Consider the following 20,309-nt stretch of genomic DNA (forward strand, 5'->3'; position numbering starts at 1 on the left):
ATGAACATGACACCCACTCTATAGCAGTTCATGGCATGATGCCTGAACAAAAGTTCACTGAACTAAACTGGCATACTTAAAAGTATTTGGGTGCATTGCTTATGTACATGTACCAATTGAGGTGAGAAGTAAGTTGGATCATCCCAAGGTATAAAAATGTATATTCATTGGTTATTCCCTTGAGTAAAAAGGTTATAATTCTATAAGCCCACTACGCATGAGATGTGAGTGAACATGGATGTTGTGTTTGATGAGATGATATAAGCTACTGAAGGATTCTATAGAGGCTAAAGCAAAGAATTAGATGGGTGCCTTAAATGTTGAGCAACAACCACATGCACTTAGTGGACTAGGAGATTCCTCTAGCAAACAACGGCTTTTTTATGAGATGGGTGCCTTAAATGCTGAGCAATAATCATAGGTACATAGTGGACCAAGAGATTCCTCTAGTAAATGAGGCTATTGTGAGATCTTGGTTAGGTAGGTTGAGGCAGAACATTAGATATTCTGATATGTCATGCGGTGGTACTAAAACTTCCATTGAAAATTCAACAAGTTCACATCATGTAAGGGTGGATCAAATTTTTATAATACTTGATGTTTTAGCAGGTCATTTGTTTGTTAATGGAGATAGTAGCCCAAAATAGAGTCTTGATGAGGAGTTTGGGATCCCAACTATTGTTACACATGGTGTACAAAGAGCCAAAGTAGTATTGAGAACACTCGACAGTGATTTGGGTGTATGCAGGTCTATTAGAGCTAGACATCCAGTGGACATGTAAAGATATGATGTGTATTCATCCCATCATTATGCATGTATACTAATCAAAGATCTACAAGAGGTAGAGCCACATGTTTTAAGAAGGCGATTGGACATAAGCCTTGGGAATTTTCCATGGATGAAGAGATGGTTGTGTTAGATGCTAATGAGACATGGGATTTGGTGCCTTTGTTTAAGAAAAAGAAGGCAATTAGATGTAAAGTGGGTCTACAAAGTGAAGCATAATTTATATGGCTCTGCTAGTAGACATGGGATTTGGTGTCTTTGTTTAAGAAAAAGAAGGCAATTAGATGTAAAGTGGGTCTACAAAGTGAAGCATAATTCATATGCTTCTGCTCGTAGGTATAAGGTTTGTGCATATCCCTTGGTTTACAATGAAAGATATGGATGAGCTATGACACTTTCTACATATAGAGGTAATTATATCATGTGATGGGATTTGTCTTTTGTAGAGGCAGTGTGCTTTAGATATGTTCTCCAAGTATGTCCAACTATGGGATGACATGGTGCAAACCAATCTCAGTGTAATTATCTCTTGAAGGATCCTACTATGTGCACATGACATAGTGAGTAGTTTGATTTATATAACTATTACCAGGTCATATTTGAGCTATTTTATTGGATTAGTGAGTCAGTTTATGCAAGCCCCGATGATGCCACATTTAGATGCGGCCTACCTGAAGGATACTTAGGTACATAAAGTCCACATACCATTATGGACTTCTCTATGAGGTTGGGATACATGTACATGTAATGCTCCTTGCATCAATAGCTTGAGGACTTGTAAGACTAGAACTTTGATTCTCCACGCAACCATATCCCAAATGGACCCTAAACACATGGTTATATAGGCCTAGGTGATGGTTATATAGGCCTAGGTGATGCATGACCTTCCAACTTCAGCCCCTTGACCTTTCAATGGCTAGGTGTGGCCCTTTCACTATCCAATGCCTCCTCAACTCCCCCTAGAAGAAGGTGCCTACTTCTATGGCCTTTGGGCTTCCCTTATGCACCATCTACATCACTTTTACATTGACCTTAATGCCTATTAACCATTTCTAGGGGTATTTCCAATTTGAAATCCCTTGAACCTTATTTATATGCAAACCTTTTACATATAAATAATCTTTTCTAGTCTTACCTTATAATGTTTCCTGTGAGTCTCATAACATTTCCTCCCCCTTGATAGAAAAGTTTTCGTCCTCGAAAAAAAACTCAGGAAACCTTTTCTTCAGTGTAGCCACTCTTTCCCAGGTTGATCCTTCTTTTGGTCTATCTTTCCACTTTACTAAACATTCTTTAAATACAAAATGCCTAGTTTTCTTTTCTCGATATTCAAGAATCTTTTTAGGCTCATGAAGAAGAATAGGTGGTTCTATGAGATCAACTAGTGCTTCTTTTCCAATGATGTTGTCATTGTTTCCCATCTTGCGTTTCAGTCTACTAACATGAAAAACAGGATGCACTCTGGATCCTTCATGTAAAGCTACCTTGAAAGCTACACTTCCAATCTTTTTAAGTATTGTATAAGGACCACAATAACTTGGACTTAACTTTGGAACTTTTCCACTTTTTAAAGTTTTTGACTTTTTAGAAACTTTTACATAGACCAAATCACCTTTCTCAAAATTAATTTGTCTTCTTTTACCTTTCTCGTAACTAATAGAACGATCCTATGCTCTTTTAACATTGCTTCTTTCAACGTTTAACATGTCTTGCATGTCTTTGAGAAAGGTCGATTGTTATCTTCAATCACCTTAAGTCCAACCAATCAATTTCTGTGGCTTCAATCACCTTAAGTCCAACCAATCAATTTCTGTGGCTTCAATCACCTTAAGTTCCAATCGTCTGATCCAACATGCAATCACGTGATCTCTAGTCATGCCGAGTGATCCAATTGCCTGACTCTAGGGTCCAATCATCCGATTGCACTATCACTTATGCCACGCATAGTCTCTAGCAGTGGTTGGATTCGTGGTTGGATTGTGTGCGATGTCAGACATGGGGCACACAAGGAATAAGGTACATTGTAGGTACATATTCTTTTATAGGTGCAATGGTTCGGAGTGTGCACTGCACTCTACTTGCACTAGAATGGTTTATGCCCAAAAGGGGGGGGAGCTCTTCACAATTTTATATTGGTCGTATAGTTGTGCCAGTGCATAGCGTATAGGAACCATATTACAATAGGGGATTGCAAGAAAGCACAATGTACTAACATCATGTACTGACATCAGAAAGGGGGGGGATTCTTGCATTGCATTACCAGAATGCCTGGCAATGGTACTGTGTGTGTAAGTAAATTCTTGTCTATAGAAAAGTAAGGGGTGCACAAGAGTTAAAAAAGGATCTTGCATTGGAACAGCTAGGAAGTTGCAAGTTGCATGCCTTCCATTAATGCAATAATTACTTTGTTGGATCAAACAAGATTACATTGCATTGTTTGAGGGTTGTAGAATTCCTCATAAGTACACGTTGCTGAATAGGCACTATGGCCTCAAGATCTAGCCCACACCCCAAGGGAAAAAAGAAAGTCCATGAACCTAATATAGAACTATACACCATTATGGAACTCAATGAACCCAAGCAAAGCTATATAGACAAAGAGAGCTTACAAGCAGTAGGGGAAGCATCCTTAGATTCCACTTCTATGATCCCCTCACACAGCTCAACTTATGTCTACTATGTGCCTACACGAGAGTGTAGGAAGTTGGCACTTGAGAATCAACAAACAAGGCAAATAGGAATGCTGCCTATCTTGGAGTTTCCACCATGGGGCATGGACCTCAAAAGGTGCTACCATATATAATCACAAAGTGTGTGGCCATAAGCTCTTTTGAGAATGACGTAGAGAAGCATGTTATCAAGATCTCCCCAGATGTTGCCCACTCCATTAACTGGCTCAACTCCAAAGGAGGAATACAAGCCTCTCTGCACTCCCCCTCTTTGATGAGCACAAGCCTAGCCAAAAGAGAGAACATAAAGGCCCACAAGAATTTAAAAAACCAAAGAAAAAGAGGAGAAAGTTATTTGTCACCATCAATGAGCAAGGCCATGATGGAACATTCAGGCTTAAAGACAAACAATGACACAGAAGAGGCAAAGACAAATAAAAAGGGGGAAGACACCAAGGAAGAGGAAGTTACAGTATAGCCCACAAATAATATCCAGGAGCCCAAGGAACAAAACCAAGAAGACACCCAAAAAGGGGACATGGCTATGACCCCCTCTCAATGGTCTTTGGGCAGCTTATAAGAGGCTTTCCTAGGAGGCATAAAGGTTCTTAACAAAGGAGGCAACCCCCTCCACTTCGGAGCCAACAGTAGTAGAGCTTATGCCAAATCTATCATTTTTAGTACTCTTAAGTTGTTGTAAGCCCATACTTCCAAAACAAAGTTGTATAAGCACAGCTTCAAGAAGCCCAAACAACAATAAGCAAGCTAGAAAGGGAAAATCACAACACATCTAGGGCTCAAAAGATTTGCTGGAGGCTAAGTAAAAATAACTTATGCACTCTTATACCCAACAATAGGCAGTGCTTTTTATCAGAACACAAAAAGTCGACACGTTACAGAGCCACCTCCTAGATAGGGCTAATGTATATCTCAAAAAGTGGACACCTTACAGAGCCACCTCTTAATAGATAGGGCTAATGTATATCTTAAACAATAGGAGGAGACCAACAAAAATATCAACATAGAGCTAAACATTGGTGCATTGCAGCAGGGCTAAATATTCAATTAGAAATTGTGCAAAAGACTCTTGATAGCACTAATGCAATCATGAAAGCTCATTTAGAACGTATCAGGAATATTAGAGATTGAGGTGGCGGTGCTAAAGCAAAAAATCCATTGAGCTCCTAAAGCTTGTTCATCAAAACCATCGCCCAATCAGGTATCTAAAATTGGTTAGGCATGCATTTGGCCTTATGGCCTTATATCAAAATATATCACTAGAAGTGCCTCTACAGGCAAAGGGAAGAAAATGCCTACTTCTTCAACACAAGGCATGTTGCATACCTCGACCATCTAGAACTTGATGAGCATAATAAGCTTGATGACTTACTGACAAAGATTGAAAATGGGCCACAAAAGAAGGACAAAGGTTCAGCTAATAAGAAGAACAGCCCAGAGGAGCCAAGCAAAGACGAGGATGAAAACGACTCTAAGAAGGATGAGGGTTAGTGAGCAAAAATCAAAACACACGGATGACACAAGGAAGCCAAGGGCAAGCTTGACTCTAGTCCGCAAATCAAAGAAGAGCACGCGGTAGATATGTAGATGACTCACACAAGGATAAAGGCAAAAGAAAAGTGGAAGAAGGAGATGATGACACCCTTCTGGAGTTGCCCATAGGAGCCTCTCCACCACAAACCCACATGACAAGGTATATAACTCACAGAAGGATAAAGGCAAAGGAAAAGCGGAAGAAGGAGATGATGAAACCCTTCTAGAGCTGCCCATAGCAACCTCTCCACCCATCACCAAATCCACAAGACAAGGGATCCAGAATTCAGACAGTGTTGGGGCCTCAGCCCCAACAGGGAAATATACGTTGTTGCGAAGAAACACAGAACACAGAGAGCCCCAACAGGGAAATATACTTGTTTGCGAAGGAACACAAAACACAAAGAGAAAGAGAAGAGAGAGAGAGAGAGAGAGAGAGAGAGAGAGAGAGAGAGAAGGAAAAGGAGCTAGGTTTCCATTGAAGCTCTGAATGCTCGCTTTAAGAGACGAGCTACACATCTTGTGCTATCTTGTAACCCACACCCACAGCAACTACAACCTGTGAATGATCAGAATGCCCCAAAACATAAGGTAGGTGGACACACCTACCTCTGGCACTTCGGCTCTATATAATAAAGTGCGCCGACTCAGCGGTTCTGACATCCAGCAGTGCTAATCTGGCTCGGCAAATCAGGGCAGTTGACCGGTTTGCGGGGTTGTCTGGCCACCAACACTTGGCATGCTAGGTGGGTTGGATTCCCAATCCGATGACCCAAACCCACAAGCATAGGGTCATGCTAGTGACGTGCGCGTAACATGTATCTAGTGCAAGTACAGTGTAACCATTTCATGGCAACATGCCAAGGCTGGGAACCCATCAAATACAATGCCATCCAGCCATGATCATACAAAATGAAGACATAAAACTATGTCTCCACAAGTGTGTCTAGACTCCAAGAGCATGGAGCAAGCATAGCATAGGCATAACACTATCGATCAAAAAGATATGTCGATGAAGCTCCAGCATCTGCTACATGCTGATGTATCCCAAATGTCACAACACCTTGAGATTGACTCGATGAGCATGGCACATCATCTCCAAAGAATTTTGTTAAATAGCGTGCATAAGCAACCAATTAGGCACTCTAACCACATCTACATCATGCTTTGTAGGCCCAACAAGAATACTCAATCCATGTTCCACTGCATTCGGCATACAAGCATAATCTGCATGATCCACAGCCTCTTCCAGCAACGTGTCAAACCAAGTTGCATCAACCTCTCCAAGGCTATCACCATGGACAGGTACACCATCAAATGGCAACAAGCAACATGTCAAACTAGTTGATGTCATCATCTTGACCACAACTGGAAACTGGATTTTCTGGAATATCTACACCATGATGGAAACCTGATGCAAGGTTAGAGACATCCAAGGGCATCACTTGGCTCTTCTGTCCTTGATGCTCCTTCCATGCTCTCTCAACCTTCAGCATAACCATCCCATCATCATGGCTAGAACTACCATTTAGATCATCCGAATCTCCCCTGCTCATCATCCGAGCAAAACTTGCATCTGGTAATCCACCTGCTTATCCATCCAAGGGGTCTCAGGATGTGAGGGCTTGTCTGAGCTTTCATAGAGCCACTCTGTTCCCTCCCCAACCTCACCCTTGTTTTGATGCATCGAAGAACCCTGGAGATTGTCCTCCATGCTCTTCGGCATATGTATTTAAGGGTTCTCAACATGTGAGGGCATTCCTGGGGCCTCTCGACCACACAGCTTCTCCGCTGCCTCACCCTCTACCTCATCCATGGGTGCATGTGCAACCCTTCCTGCTCAGCTATCCGAGCATCCTCAAAGCAAACCTCTTGCTCATTCATTCAAGCATCCACAATGTACGTATCCTGCTCCTTCATTTGAGCATTCATCTGGTAAACATGCTACTCCTTGAGCTTGGTCTTTGGTGTCATGGGGCTGTCCAGCCACCTTTGCTCATCTAGATCGGCATCATCTTTGATCTCAAAAAGAGCTTGCTGCTCCTCAATAGGTTTAAGATTCCATACATGCAATTTTACCCTATCATGCCGCTCCAAGGTAGCCATAGCATCTAGGAAATCTCCCTACCGGTTTTCTATCTTTTGCTCTTCAGTCCACCATCATGGCACATTGCACTTGTTCCAAGCAATCCAATGCTTCCTTATTGAGCCCTTAATCGGCATATCCAAAGATCAGAGTGTTCTTGGAGACTGCCTCTCAGACTAACAGTGTATCGAACACATCTTGTGCTTCTGCAAGAAACCCACATTTGATGAGAACCTTCTCATCACTTGGAACCAAATTATCCTGATCCACAATAGCCAGTGCTATTGGGTTATCACATCAACCAAATTGAAAAGGTACTAGGGCAAACCTTCCCCACATACATCATCTGTAGTAGTAAGAGCCTCCTCCTTTGGATCATCCAGTAAATCTGCCATCAACTGTGCATAGGATGGATACTCTGCAAAAAGTTAACTAGGACTGATTGTTGGCCATAGGATGGTCATCCTCATGTACATGATCGTCCTCCGCCATAGTGGAACATTGTCCACCCATCAACACCTTCTCCAAGGCTAGGCTAAAACCCAATCTGGATTGATCATGCGGATGTCGGTATGCAGGAGGTACAAAGCCGAAATCTCGAAATATCTCAACCCAAGTGTTCATGACCTCTACTGGCTTGCTTGGCGAGAACATGTGCCATACATCTGGTTCATCATGGGTATGGGCTTCTTCTGGAAGTGATACAACATCATTCTCATCGGGAAGAGGGACAAGCTACTCATTCAACTTATGCCATGCACCATCACTAACATGGGGGATATAATCAATGTGCTGCTGTTGATCATCACCATGCTCTTCAAGAACATTCTGGGCAGCCAAAATGTCCTCCTTTGGATGCTCAATCGCATCCATATTCGCACCATTATCATGGCAACCATAATCAGCGTCCGGATTAGCCTCAAAAGCCTCAGAGTCACTATTCGAGCTGCTGTCCGAAATACTGTCCTCATCCTCAAGGTTTGCAATTGCATGCTTAACATCGGACAAGAGGTTTCCTGTTGCAATTACTATCCACGCCATATCCAGCAACAAAGAGTCTCCCCTTTGAGGGTATTGGGAGTGCCATTCCACAGCTAAGGTAGCATCTTTGAGAAACCACTTGAGCTCCTTTTTACTCTTCATAAGGCGGTCAATATCGCTTGCATTTTTCCACTTGAGCCATCGGCGCTGCACATCTTCAAACTGCTCCAACAATGCATTTGGGCATACCCTAGAGCTGTGACCCTGGAATCCGCATTGGCCACATACATGGTATAAGTAGTCATTAGTTCCATGGCCATGTTGGCCACATTGTCGGCACGTCACGTAGTCACTAGACTGATGCTTCTGATTACCACAATGCTTGCATGCTCTGCGACCCAGTAGCCAAGTCTATTCCGCTTCACAGTTTGGAACACAGCACATACTTTTGCATCTGGATCTGGTCAGGGCACCATACAAAATCAGCCAAGATGGTGACTTCCCTAGTTCCACAAGGGCCACCTTTATAGATTCTTACAGATATGCCCCTACTACCCAGAGGATTGATCCACAACACATGCTAATACCCAAGATCTACAGAGCTAGAGTGAGTACTCAAGATCTACACATGCTAATACCCAAGATCTATAGAGCTAGAGTGAGTACTCAGATAAGCTCCAATACAATGAATATTTAATAAACTTTTTGGAGCTGCCATCATTGCCACAAGGAGAGCTGAGATGGATGAATATTTAATAAACTTTTTGGAGCTGCCATCATTGCCACAAGGAGAGCTGAGATGGATGAAGATTGGATGCGGTAGGTGATGAGATTCTTTTTGGAAGCACATCGCGATTCAAAAGATTCCCATGTGCAAATGACCTGCAAAATTTTTACAACTCTTTTGATTTGCTTGGAAAATTTTGAAAATGTAAAGATAAACAAAGACTTGAATATTTATTATGAGCACCCTTGCCAATTGCTAGTGTTCTTTAACTTCACCACCATCGGCCCCCAACCCACCGACAAATCTATGGATACTATGGTACCTTCCAACCCACCATCTACAGACCTTTGAAGAGTGTTTTTTTACTGAATTTTTTCAAGCAAGGATGTCCAAGATTTTCCAACCCTATTCAGTCAATCCACTCCTTTGTTTTGAGGCCCTCCTCCACTACCTTTGAAACCTAGACTTTTAGGCTACATACACTATGCAGGAACATGAGATGGAAGGAGTATGAAGCAAAGAAGAAGATCAACCCTTTAAATCTCCAACAATTGGCATGATCCTGATAAAAGAATGGATGTGTGGGCTGATCATACAGTTTAATCACTTCATATCAAGCAGCCATCATGTTCTCGAATCTGGTTGTAGGACTTCAAGGAAGAGAAAGACCCCATGAAATGGCATAAATATGATGAATCACAGGTGAAGGGCCTTATCTTTGACATTAATCTTGGGCCCACACTTTGACATTAACCTTGGGCCCACACTTTGACAAATATATGGGCTCTTTGCATGCATTGAGTTTTTAGAAGCTTTCTGGATGTGAGTCTTGAAGAGATGTTCTCGTTTGAGCTCATCCTCTCGGGTTGCAACTTTGTATTTATTCAAGCAACAACAGGAAGCCAGTCCAACACTTAAAGGCGATGCAATACTTCTACATAATGAGTTCATCATGAAGATAAAGATCCTCTCATTGGCAAAGCCCATCATTCACAACTTCCAAGGGCAAAAGCGGGTCTAGGCAAGGAGGAGTTGTTAACTCTTTTTGTACATTTCAAATCCTTGCCTTTAGCCTAGGAATAGTTCACATTATGTATGGCCATGGGCTCAATGATGTATCAAAAGCCAGCCATAAGCCTTGCATATATGGGTAGAAATAGGCAATGGGCACCCACTTAAGTTGTGTGGCCTCGGGCAAAGCCCACTTGTATATATATAGCGTTTGATAATGTGAATGGGAGAATTCAATCATTTCTCAAGTGCAAAGCTTTCTTCTTCTCTTGAGCTCTTACCTTCTTGCTTACATGCTTGGTTATAGGATGCATGCTTGTGTGTGTGATTGGAATGTGTTGAGTGTGCATGCTTACTACCTTGAGTGGGAGTGTGATTGAGTAAGAGTGGAGAAGAAGGTGGTTCAAGCTTTCTAGCTTAACCATTGCCTTTTGGAAGGATTACTTAAGAGATTAAGAGTAAAGGAAGGGCTCAAACAAGAGGGAATGACATGCCTCTTGGCTTCTTTTGCCTCCTCAATTGGGACTTCCATGATCCAAGACAAGTGGTCTAACCACTAACACTATGGTTCCTTGGTAGAGAGCAAGAAGGTTCTTGACATGAATAGTTGGCCAAAGTTATGTGTTATGCTCATATGAAACAAAGCTAGATTGAGAAAGCTATGGATTGAGATTAGATAAAATATCTCAATCCTTATTACAAGCTAAGTGTGAATTTGTCTCTTATTGTAGATCAACTTTGACTATTCATAATTGTAAAACTCCAAAAGATTAAATAGTTATGGGTATTTTACTTTTGGCTAGAATTGGGGTTTCACAACTTGTGGTGTGTGTCTTAGGCCAAATACGCTATTGAATTTTTAATTGTGAGGATAAGAAGGGCTATAATTTTTCTTCTCTAATATTTTCAGCCTCCAAACATTACATTGTATTGTATTTTGATATACAATTTAATTATATATTATGTGCATTCTTCTACATATATATTTATTGTACATTAGTTTGAGTGAGTTTATCCTTATTTTACCACACTTCACTTAACTTCTCACACAAGAAAAAGAGAGTTGTATGGGAATTAGTGAGAGGGTGGATATTATGGTGTGCCACATTAGACATGTAGCTTGGGTTATGGGATGGTAGTCATACACAAAGTGAATGCAATACACATCATTGATTTCATATGCCAACTATAGGGTTTATACACATCATTGATTTCATGTGCAAACTATAGGATTTCATGTGCAAACTATAGGATTTATATACAAAATGTATGCATGGTGTATAAATCATACTTAAAGTGGATAAATGATATGTTGCTGATAATTAGGTAAAAAGGTAGCTCAAAATGATAAGCTACAATTGTGTGGTATCTCATAAAACACTTCAATTTAGATACCAACTTAAACTATTGGAACTTTGTCTTTCCTTAGAATTTTTAAGATATAAAAAGGTGAAAACATTTAGAACCTAACCAGCACATACCTACCACACAGATGGGGTGTAGTCTTAAGACAAGAGCTCATTAAAAGTGATCCTAACTCTCTCATAAAATTTTAAAAAAGCAAGCTATTTGTAAAATTGTAAAACAGGCTTGTTGAGCTCTGTTAACTTTGATAGAGAGCTTTAGTTATTACAATAGTGTCAAGATAAGTGAAGATCTATAATATTTCCATTGTAACATTTATGCTTATATGCAACTTTATGCTATCTTCACAAATCTATACCATGTATCTACTTTATCCTGAGACTTTAGGGTTTCAGTGTAGCTTGTTCACCTTCAAATGCATGGCAACAAGTCATCAACTAATTGTAGTCTTTATACTAGAGTTTTGTATATACAAGCTAGATTAGATGGTTTATGGGTACTGTAGGTTTATGCCATACAATCTCAATATATAATTAATATTGTGCAATTTTAATGTTTAAATCCTTTAGATATTGAGCTACCATTCGGTACTTCAATATGTAGAGCTATAACACAAAACAAATAAAAGGCGCTTACTTTCTACATTAAATAGACACTATGTAGAAAATCTCAACACAAAATGATGACCAAAAAATAACTTTTTTTGATATAGAGCTCCAATATAATATGATCCATGCTTTTACTTCCACTAGTTTGAGGATGTGAGCAATCTACTTTCAACATGATATGAATATCATCATGTATCTAATTGTGACATGATATGATTATTGTGTATCTAATTTATGTTTACATCAAAAGAATTTAGTGTCAGAAAACATGGGTACCATGTGCATGTGCAAGACTAAGGTGATTAATATTAATCCTACATTAATATGTTGAGACTTGTACTCATAAAGAGGCTTGCGAGCTTGCTTCATGTTTCATTGCTTGAAAATGACCCCTTTTTATTTGAGGAAGGTACAACTTTTCTTTGCTAGCTCATGTGGGATAATTCAGTTTTGCTCATGTGGTTTCTTGCTGGATAATATCTTCTTTGGCTTACTCAACTCACTCCCTACCAACTCCTGTGCTTAATGGTACCACCTTCTCAACACCCCCTTGGTGCTATATTCTTAGGCTACTACAAGGTGGTCAGATGCAAGGTTTATAAACATTTTACCCCCCCTTAATGTAGGTGGTAGGTGGATTGCCATTTGGATTTGGACATGGAACATCTCCCCCCTTGGGTGTTTGATTAGCTACTCTTAGGTGTTCATGAGTGTTTATATTTGCATTACTTCCCCTAGGTGCTCTCTAGCTACTCTTAGGTGGTAAAGCATGCTTATAAAAAAATAGACTTTCCCACTCATTTGGTGGCTTACAACATATGAATTGATTAGGTTAGGGTAGTGGTTGGTAGCTCCTTTGTTGCTCAATGCTACTGCTTGCTTGAGAGCTTCTTGCTCTTACTTGGTGAAGATCCCTTGTTACTAACTTCATGCTTCATGTCGATGTCTTGTCCTTGTTCTTCATCTTTGCATTGTTGGATGCTTCTTGGATCTTGTTCTTTGCTCTTTAGCTTGACTCTTGGCTCTTGCACAACTCCTTTGATGTGGGCCTCATTCTTCTTGTTACCACTCTGATGCTTGTGTTTGGTGCTTTGATGCGTCCTTTAATGCTTTGTGTGTAAGTGCCATGCTTTGTGATGCAGTCACTCCATGCATTTGTGCTATGAGCGTGCTTAGGATAGTATTTAATACACCTTTTCTTTGCTTTTGATGCTTATGCACATGTGTGTACCCATTTTTGTTGACCCAAGGATGCACCCCTTCCCCATATAATGTCATGAGATGCAAAATCCTTGCATTTGAGAAGGTCTTACCAATGAGCTTGTGTTTTACTTCATTGGCAATGTCTAATCTCATATAAGATTGGAAATGAGCTCTGATTTTTCATGCAATGACTAATTTCAAGCTGATATACGTGATTAAGATGCACACTATATACTAAAAAAGCACTAAATGTGGTGAGAAGGTACTCAAATTGAGCAATGCAAATGGGTGCGAGTGATTTTGAATGTAAATGATGATTCCCCAAAGATAATACAACCCTACTTTTGTAATTTAACTCTAATTGGGCTCAATTTTGACTAATCACTTCTTAATTATAGTGATTCAGTGAAAAAATTGGTGATTATCAGGGGGGCTAAAATGTGGAGCCTTTAATTGAGATTGTGGAAAGTAATTATAATGGGAATTTTTGTATAGGTTTCTTGGGCCCCTTGATGAGAAAAAGTGGCACACCAAAAATCTCTAGCTCAAATCATTGAAAAACACGCGAAATTAATGAGGGATAGGTGACTAGTTTTTCTTTAACTATACAAAAGCCGGTTGATCAAATGCCATGAGATTTGATATGTAGAGTTCATAGGGCATGGGAAAGGCTCTACTAAAAGGGCTTAGGCCAATTTGAACTATAGATGGTGAATCAGTTGAAAGGGCAACGACGATGTTTCTGTTTATTATTGTGAGCTGAAGGTGGTGAAATCAACCAATTCCTTGCAAGTGGGAGGTCGCCTTGATGTGGTGAAGCTATACCCAAAAGGGTTTGAGCAATGGTGATGAGAGTTGGGAGAAATGGGCATCAGAGCCACAAGCAGGGCAAGAGGATAAGCTTATGATTAGTGACTAAAATGTTAATTAGTAAAGGATTTAGACTAATCTAGATTGAGATTATTAATGTGGGGATAGGGAAGGCTCTAATGCCATGTCAAAAAGCATGGGTACCATGTGCATGTGCAAGACTAAGTTGATTAGTACTAATATTACATTAATCAAGTGATAAAGCTAATCTAAGGTGGGTGACGCTTAAGCATAAACATGATGATTAAATGCTAAACTAATTAAGCTTAGACTTAAGCACAATTAGGTACAAGATTGAGACTTGTACTCATAAAGAGGCTTGAGAGCTTGCTTCATGTTTCATTGCTTGAAATTATATGAGGGAGGTACAATTTTGCTTTGCTAGCTCATGTGGGATAATTCAGTTTTGCTCATGTGGCTTCTTGCTAGACAATATCGTTTTTGGCTTACTCAACTCACTTCCTACCAACTCTTGGGCTTAATGGCACCACATTTCTCAACACCCCCCTTGGTGCCATATTCTTAGGCTACTACAAGGTGGTCAAATGTGAGGTTTACAAATACTTCACCCCCCGTCCTCCTTAATGTAGGTCGTAGGTGGATTGACATTTGGATTTAAATATGGAACATCTCCCCCCCTGGATGCTTGATTAGCTACTCTTAGGTGGTCAGGAGTGTTTACATTTGCATTACTTCCCCTAGGTGCCCTCTGGCTACTCTTAGGTGGTAAAACGTGCTTACAAACAAATAGAATTGCCAATTCATTTGGTGGCTTACAACATATGAATTGATTAGGTTAGGGTAGTGGTTGGTAGCTCCTTTGTTGCTTAGTGTTGCTGCTTGCTTGAGATCTTCTTTCTCTTACTTGGTGAAGATCCCTTGTTACTTCATGCTTCATGTCGATGTCTTGTCCTTGTTCTTCATCTATGCATTGTTGGATGCTTCTTGGCTCTTGTTCTTTTCTCTTTGCCTTGACTCTTGGCTCTTGGACAACTCCTTTGATGTGGGCCTCGTTCTTCTTGTTACCACTTTGATGCTTGTGTTTGGTGCTTCCTTTAATGCTTTGTGTGTAAGTGCCGTGCTTTGTGATGTAGTCACTTCATGCATTTGTGCTATGAGCATGCTTAGGATAGTATTTAATTCACCTTTTCTTTTCTTTTGATGCTTATGCATATGTGTGTACCCATTTTTGTTGACCCAAGGATGCACCCCTTCCCCATATAATGTCATGAGATGTAAAATCCTTGCCATTTGAGAAGGTCTTACCAACAACGAGCTTGTGTTTTACTTCATTGTTGGTAGTGTCTAATCTCATATAAGATTGGCAATGAGCTCCGATTTTTTCATGCAATGACTGATTTCAAGCTGATATAAGTGATTAAGATGCAAACTATATACTAGAAAAGCATTAAATGTGGTGAGAAGGTACTCAAATTGAGCAATGTGAATGGGAGCAAGTGATTTTGAATGTAAATGATGATCCCCCAAAGATAATACAATGCTATTTTTGTAATTTTAACTCTGATTGGGCCCAATTTTGAATAATCACTTCTTAATTATAGTGATTAAGTGAAAACATTGGTGATTAGTAGGGCTGAAATTTTGAGGCTTCAATTGAGCATGTGGAAAGCAATTATGATGGGGATTTTTACATAGGTTTCTTGCCCTTGATGAGGAAAAGTGGCACACCAAAAATCTCTAGCTCAAATCATTGAAAAACACACAAAATCAATGAGAGATAGGCGACTGGTTTTTCTTTAACTATGCAAAAGCCGGTTGATCAAATGCCATGAGATTTGATATGTAGAGTTCATAGGACATGGGAAAGGCTCTTTGAGATGTAGGTGGAAAATCAACTAAAAGGGCATCGGCGATGTTTCTGCTTACTGTGAGAGCCGACGGCGATAAAATCGACCAATTCCAAGTGGGAGGTCGCCTTAATGTGGTGAAGCTACACCCAAAAGGGTTTAAGCAATGGTGATGAGAGTTGGGAGAAATGGGCTTGGCAAATCAGAGCCATGAGAAGGGCAAGAGGATAAGCTTATGATTAGTGATTAAAATATTAATTAGTGAAGGGTTTATTGAGATTAGCCATGTGGGGATAGGGAAGGCTGTGATACCATGTCAAAAAACATAGGTTTCATGTGCATGTGGAAGACTAAGGTGATTAGTACTAATCTTACATTAATTTGATGATTAAGCTAATCTAAGGTGGGTGGCGCCTAAGAATAAACATGATGATTAACGACTAAACTAATTAAGCTTAGACTCAAGCACAATTAGGTTACAAGATTGAGAGTTATACTCATGAAGAGGCTTGAGAGCTTGCTTTATGTTTCATTGCTTGAAAATGATCCCTTTTTATATGAGGGAGGTACAACTTTGCTTTGTTATCTCATAGGGGATAATTCAGCTTTGCTCATGTGGCTTCTTGTTGCTGGATAATGTCTTCTTTGGCTTACTCAACTCACTCCCTACCAACTCCTGTGCTCAATGGCACCACATTTCTCAATATTTAGGACTTGTTTAATCACTATGTACCTAACTTTGGCACATAACAGAGATAAAGTAACCACTTAAATTAAGTTTACATTGGTAGAACAATATGGCTAGTACAATGCTAAATGTGGTCTAGCTACATGTACAATGAGAAATGTAGCTACTCCAAATCTACTAAAGAAATAAATTCTTCATGTCAAGAATTTTAAGCATGTTCTAAGAAATAAGTTTTGCTATTTAGAATCTTTAAGTTTTGACTAAGAGATCACGACAACATAGATTTAATAACATGGAAAAAGACGCTTCTTCTACCTCTTCTTCATTTGAAGTTTTGACTAAGAGATCACGACAACATAGATTTAATAACATAGATTTAATAACAACATAGATTTAATAACATGGAAAAAGACGCTTCTTCTACCTCTTCTTCATTTGAAGAGTATGACCAAATTTATATAATATTGTAGACAACATAGAAAGATGCTCATGATATTTAATGTTACATTGTAGTGCACAATATCCATGTATTTTATCAAATGCTCTAATTCTTTTTGTAGTTTTTACTTTAGTTTTTTATTTTTAAGAAGTTTCAATGTTGGAGGCAAATTAACATTTTTACTTTAGTTTCAATGTTAAGATGCTTCAATGTCTCTTTTTGTAATTTTACATTAGTTTCAATGTTAAGATATTTCAATGTCTCTTTTTGTAGTTTTACTTTAGTTTTTTTTAATGTTAAGATGTTTCAATGTTCATGGCCAATTAACATCTCTACAAAACTTACATAGCTTTAACTCAATGCCATATTAGAAATGGTGATACAATGTATAGTTTTTTCAAATGAAATAAAAAAAGGCAAGGTATAAAGAGATCTTTAAAGATTTCAAATTTCTTATTTGTAGGCAATGCTTTTCACTCAATCCATATCACATTTTGCATTGGAAAGTTATAAAATTTTCATCATTTAAAAGTTTAAGGGTAAAAAATAGTTAACACTTATATTAATTAAAAATCTTAATACAATCATGAACCCTTGCTAATTCTAGTGGATGATGGTATGGACCCGTTGGGTCTTAACACTTAATAATACTAATTAAAAATCTTAATACAATCATGAACCCCTTCTAATTCTAATGGAATGGATGATAGTATGGACCCATTGAGTCTTGAGTCATCCTTATTAGTTGTCGGCGGCCTCTCATTTGTGTCATGTTTTGTTTTACAAAGTTTGTTGTCCTTAAAAGTTGTGTGTGAATACATATTAAACTCTTGACCTTACAAAGTAATAACAGGTCTAATTCATTAGAGAAGTTCTTATAAATCAAATGCATTTGTAAAGATGATTAGCATGTTAAAATCATTTTGATTTATGTTCAAATATTTATCAGTAAATATCAACCATCTCAACACTGTTGGAGGGGAGTACTTATACATTTAACATGCTTGTCCTATAATAAATACATGGTGGTTTAGTGAATACCAATCATCTCAACACTACTAGAGGGGAGTACTTATACATTTAACATGCTTATCCTTACACTTGCTCATCTCAATGGTGTTTTCAAATAAGCTTGCTCCTCTGATCCTCAAGGTAGAGAAGCCATAAGAACACCCTTGCGTAGTGTTAGAGATCCTTACCAAGGTGTATATCAGGACATCATTTATCTCGTAAAGCATTTTTGGCCTTCCATGGGGCCTTAGCGTTAGTTTCTTTTTGAATGGGCAGCAAAAAGAAGTTTGGTTATAAAAAACTAACAAATTCTCTTACTAATTTAATAAGTGTTGTGCTACTCAATATATTTGAGACCCACAATCTATAATTGAAGGACACATAGACTCTAGATTGCCCATATCTTTAAATCTATGTGTCAATGTATCTTGGAGCTTTCATTGCTATTGTTTTTCAGTGCCCAACCCTTCAAAAGTTATGGCAAACTTAGGGTAGGAGGGCCTACTTAGTGGCAACTAAGCTTTTGGTTTGTCGATGGCTTTAACCCGCATAAATTTATAGAGTTGAGTGCATCATAAGATTCAACTTTACTTGCCCAAGTGAAAAGGCAAGGCAAACATTACCCAGGAGCTTGAGAGTCTCACAAATTGAGGAAAATTAACTTAGTGACATCATGTGAAGAGAGAAAAAGGAGATTTCATTTTTTGAGCGAATCTAGAATGAACACAGAGGCAGAATCCCACGACACTCGTTTGAATTACTCAGTTCTTCTACTTTTATCTCAGAAGTTGTGTGCTTGATTGATGGGTGGCACGATGCTTGTATTGCTCGATCTGTAGGAAAAGGAATAGCTCAAAACTTGAACAAGAACTTTCTGTAGAGTTTTTCACTGCTTGAGTCAAGCTTCTCTTAAAAAGCTTGATATTATGTACTAAAGTTTCTTTCTCTGAATAATACTAAACATCTCGTTCCGATTTTTTTTTTAAAAAAAAAAACTTGAACAAGAACGTTTTGGGGGAACCTAAAATGTAAGTAGGCGAACATTGATTGATGGAGGAGATAGGCATGTGAAGAAGCCCTTGGGTAGAGGCCCAAGAAGATAAGCATCAACCCATCCTCCATAAAATCAAAGAGAGCCCTAAATATCTGAGGTGAACAACTGCCTTTCAGATCAGGTAAGACACAGCTATGGATGAGCTTCACCTCGATCGCCCTGTCTGTGCTCTAGGGTTTCGACTATTCGTTAGTGTTTCTCTGAATGCTGACTTCTCTCTGTGTGTGCTAATTAGGTTCTGAAGAAATCCAAGATGAGGAGCCACCAGCAGCAGGATGGAAGCCACCCAATGCAGCCTCTCTGCCCGAAGAAGCAGCCGTGGGTGATGTCGCAGGCGGCGAGCCGGCCGGGAGCTATGGCACGTTCCCCCAAGCCCGGTATGGCCGCTTCCGCCAAGCCCCAACCCACAGTGGAGGAGGAGCTTCTTCTCCGCCAGAGGATTGACAAGCGCGCCGCACAGAAGCTCGTGAAGCGCCACGACGCCCTCAGCCTGGACAGGCAAGCGCGGGTAAGCCAGATCAACAAAGAAAGCCCTAACCCTGAGCGTAAATTCTTATGCTAACCGTGAGCATAAACTCTAATTCCAACTCCAAAACCTTATCTAAACCTTGGCATTTTCTCTTCCCTTTAGGTCTTCGCAGAGTTCTTGTCAACCCTAGCCCTAGCCCTAGCCCTAGCCCTAGCCTTAACCCTAGCACTTGTTTTTAGCTTTTTTCACCAGGTTTCTGCAGTTGTGGATTTTCTCCTGCTCACGTTTGGATTTTACGAATTATCTTGTTCAACTTGGATGATTGCAGTGGTTGCAGAGACAGAAGTCAAGTGGTGGTACCGGAAAGATGGTCATGGTTTTGAAAGAGCTGGACTTCTCTCTGCGAAGCTCTCCCTGATCCAGGCCCCCCATGGGCAAGCTGTGTACATACTAGTAACCCCCCTAGGGAGAGAGACGATCCAGATCCAGATCCAGATCCAGTCTGCTACCATGGGCTGCAGGTCTCAGATAAACGCTTAGTTGCACATCTGTACTCGACTCTCTGGCAATTGTTTTCATTGCTGGATGTGTCTCTTAATGGACTAGTTGTTTTTGTTGTTATCGTGCTTTCCAATGCCTCGTAGCATGGCCTTTGGAATCTCTTTCAATGCTAAATGCCCTTTTTATGTTTCTTCATTAAGGGGAACAGAATTATGCTTGAGATTTGCTCATGTAAGCTCTTTGATTGCTCAAATGTCGCGACGGTTTCTTGTGGTTGGTTAACCCCTCCCTGTGGAGCGTCGAGCTTGTGCAACCTCAAAGTTTGGTCGAGTTTGCAACTACATTCTGCTTTGTAGCTGGTTTTTCAATTAGCTGACTGTATGTGCACGCATGTGTTTGTGGGTTTCACTAAAAAAGTGTGTATGTGGTGATATTTTAGAAGACTTCAACATGCAAGGGCTTGTGGTATGTAGTGAGATAT

The 20,309-nt window shown here is 39.8% G+C and overlaps 1 protein-coding gene across 2 annotated transcripts; it reads left to right on the plus strand.

The window, feature by feature from the left end:
- Nucleotides 1–18,752: 18,752 nt before the first annotated feature.
- LOC147622018 (uncharacterized) lies at nt 18,753–20,023 on the plus strand. Of its 2 annotated transcripts, XM_086823068.1 has the most exons (3): nt 18,753–18,979; nt 19,094–19,366; nt 19,656–20,023. In XM_086823068.1, the coding sequence occupies exons 2-3, from the start codon at nt 19,112–19,114 to the stop codon at nt 19,743–19,745; spliced, it is 345 nt and encodes a 114-aa protein (XP_086679194.1). In that variant the 5' UTR covers nt 18,753–18,979; nt 19,094–19,111; the 3' UTR covers nt 19,746–20,023. The 2 variants fall into 2 exon arrangements, with proteins under 2 accessions (XP_086679194.1, XP_086679193.1); XM_086823067.1 differs by lacking the exon at nt 18,753–18,979 and having other exon boundaries at nt 18,987–19,366; nt 19,656–19,948.
- Nucleotides 20,024–20,309: the final 286 nt, after the last annotated feature.

The sequence above is a fragment of the Cibotium barometz genome, chromosome 29 (assembly GCF_041138505.1).
Source record: "Cibotium barometz isolate CiBa-2024 chromosome 29, ASM4113850v1, whole genome shotgun sequence".
NCBI lineage: Eukaryota > Viridiplantae > Streptophyta > Polypodiopsida > Cyatheales > Cibotiaceae > Cibotium > Cibotium barometz.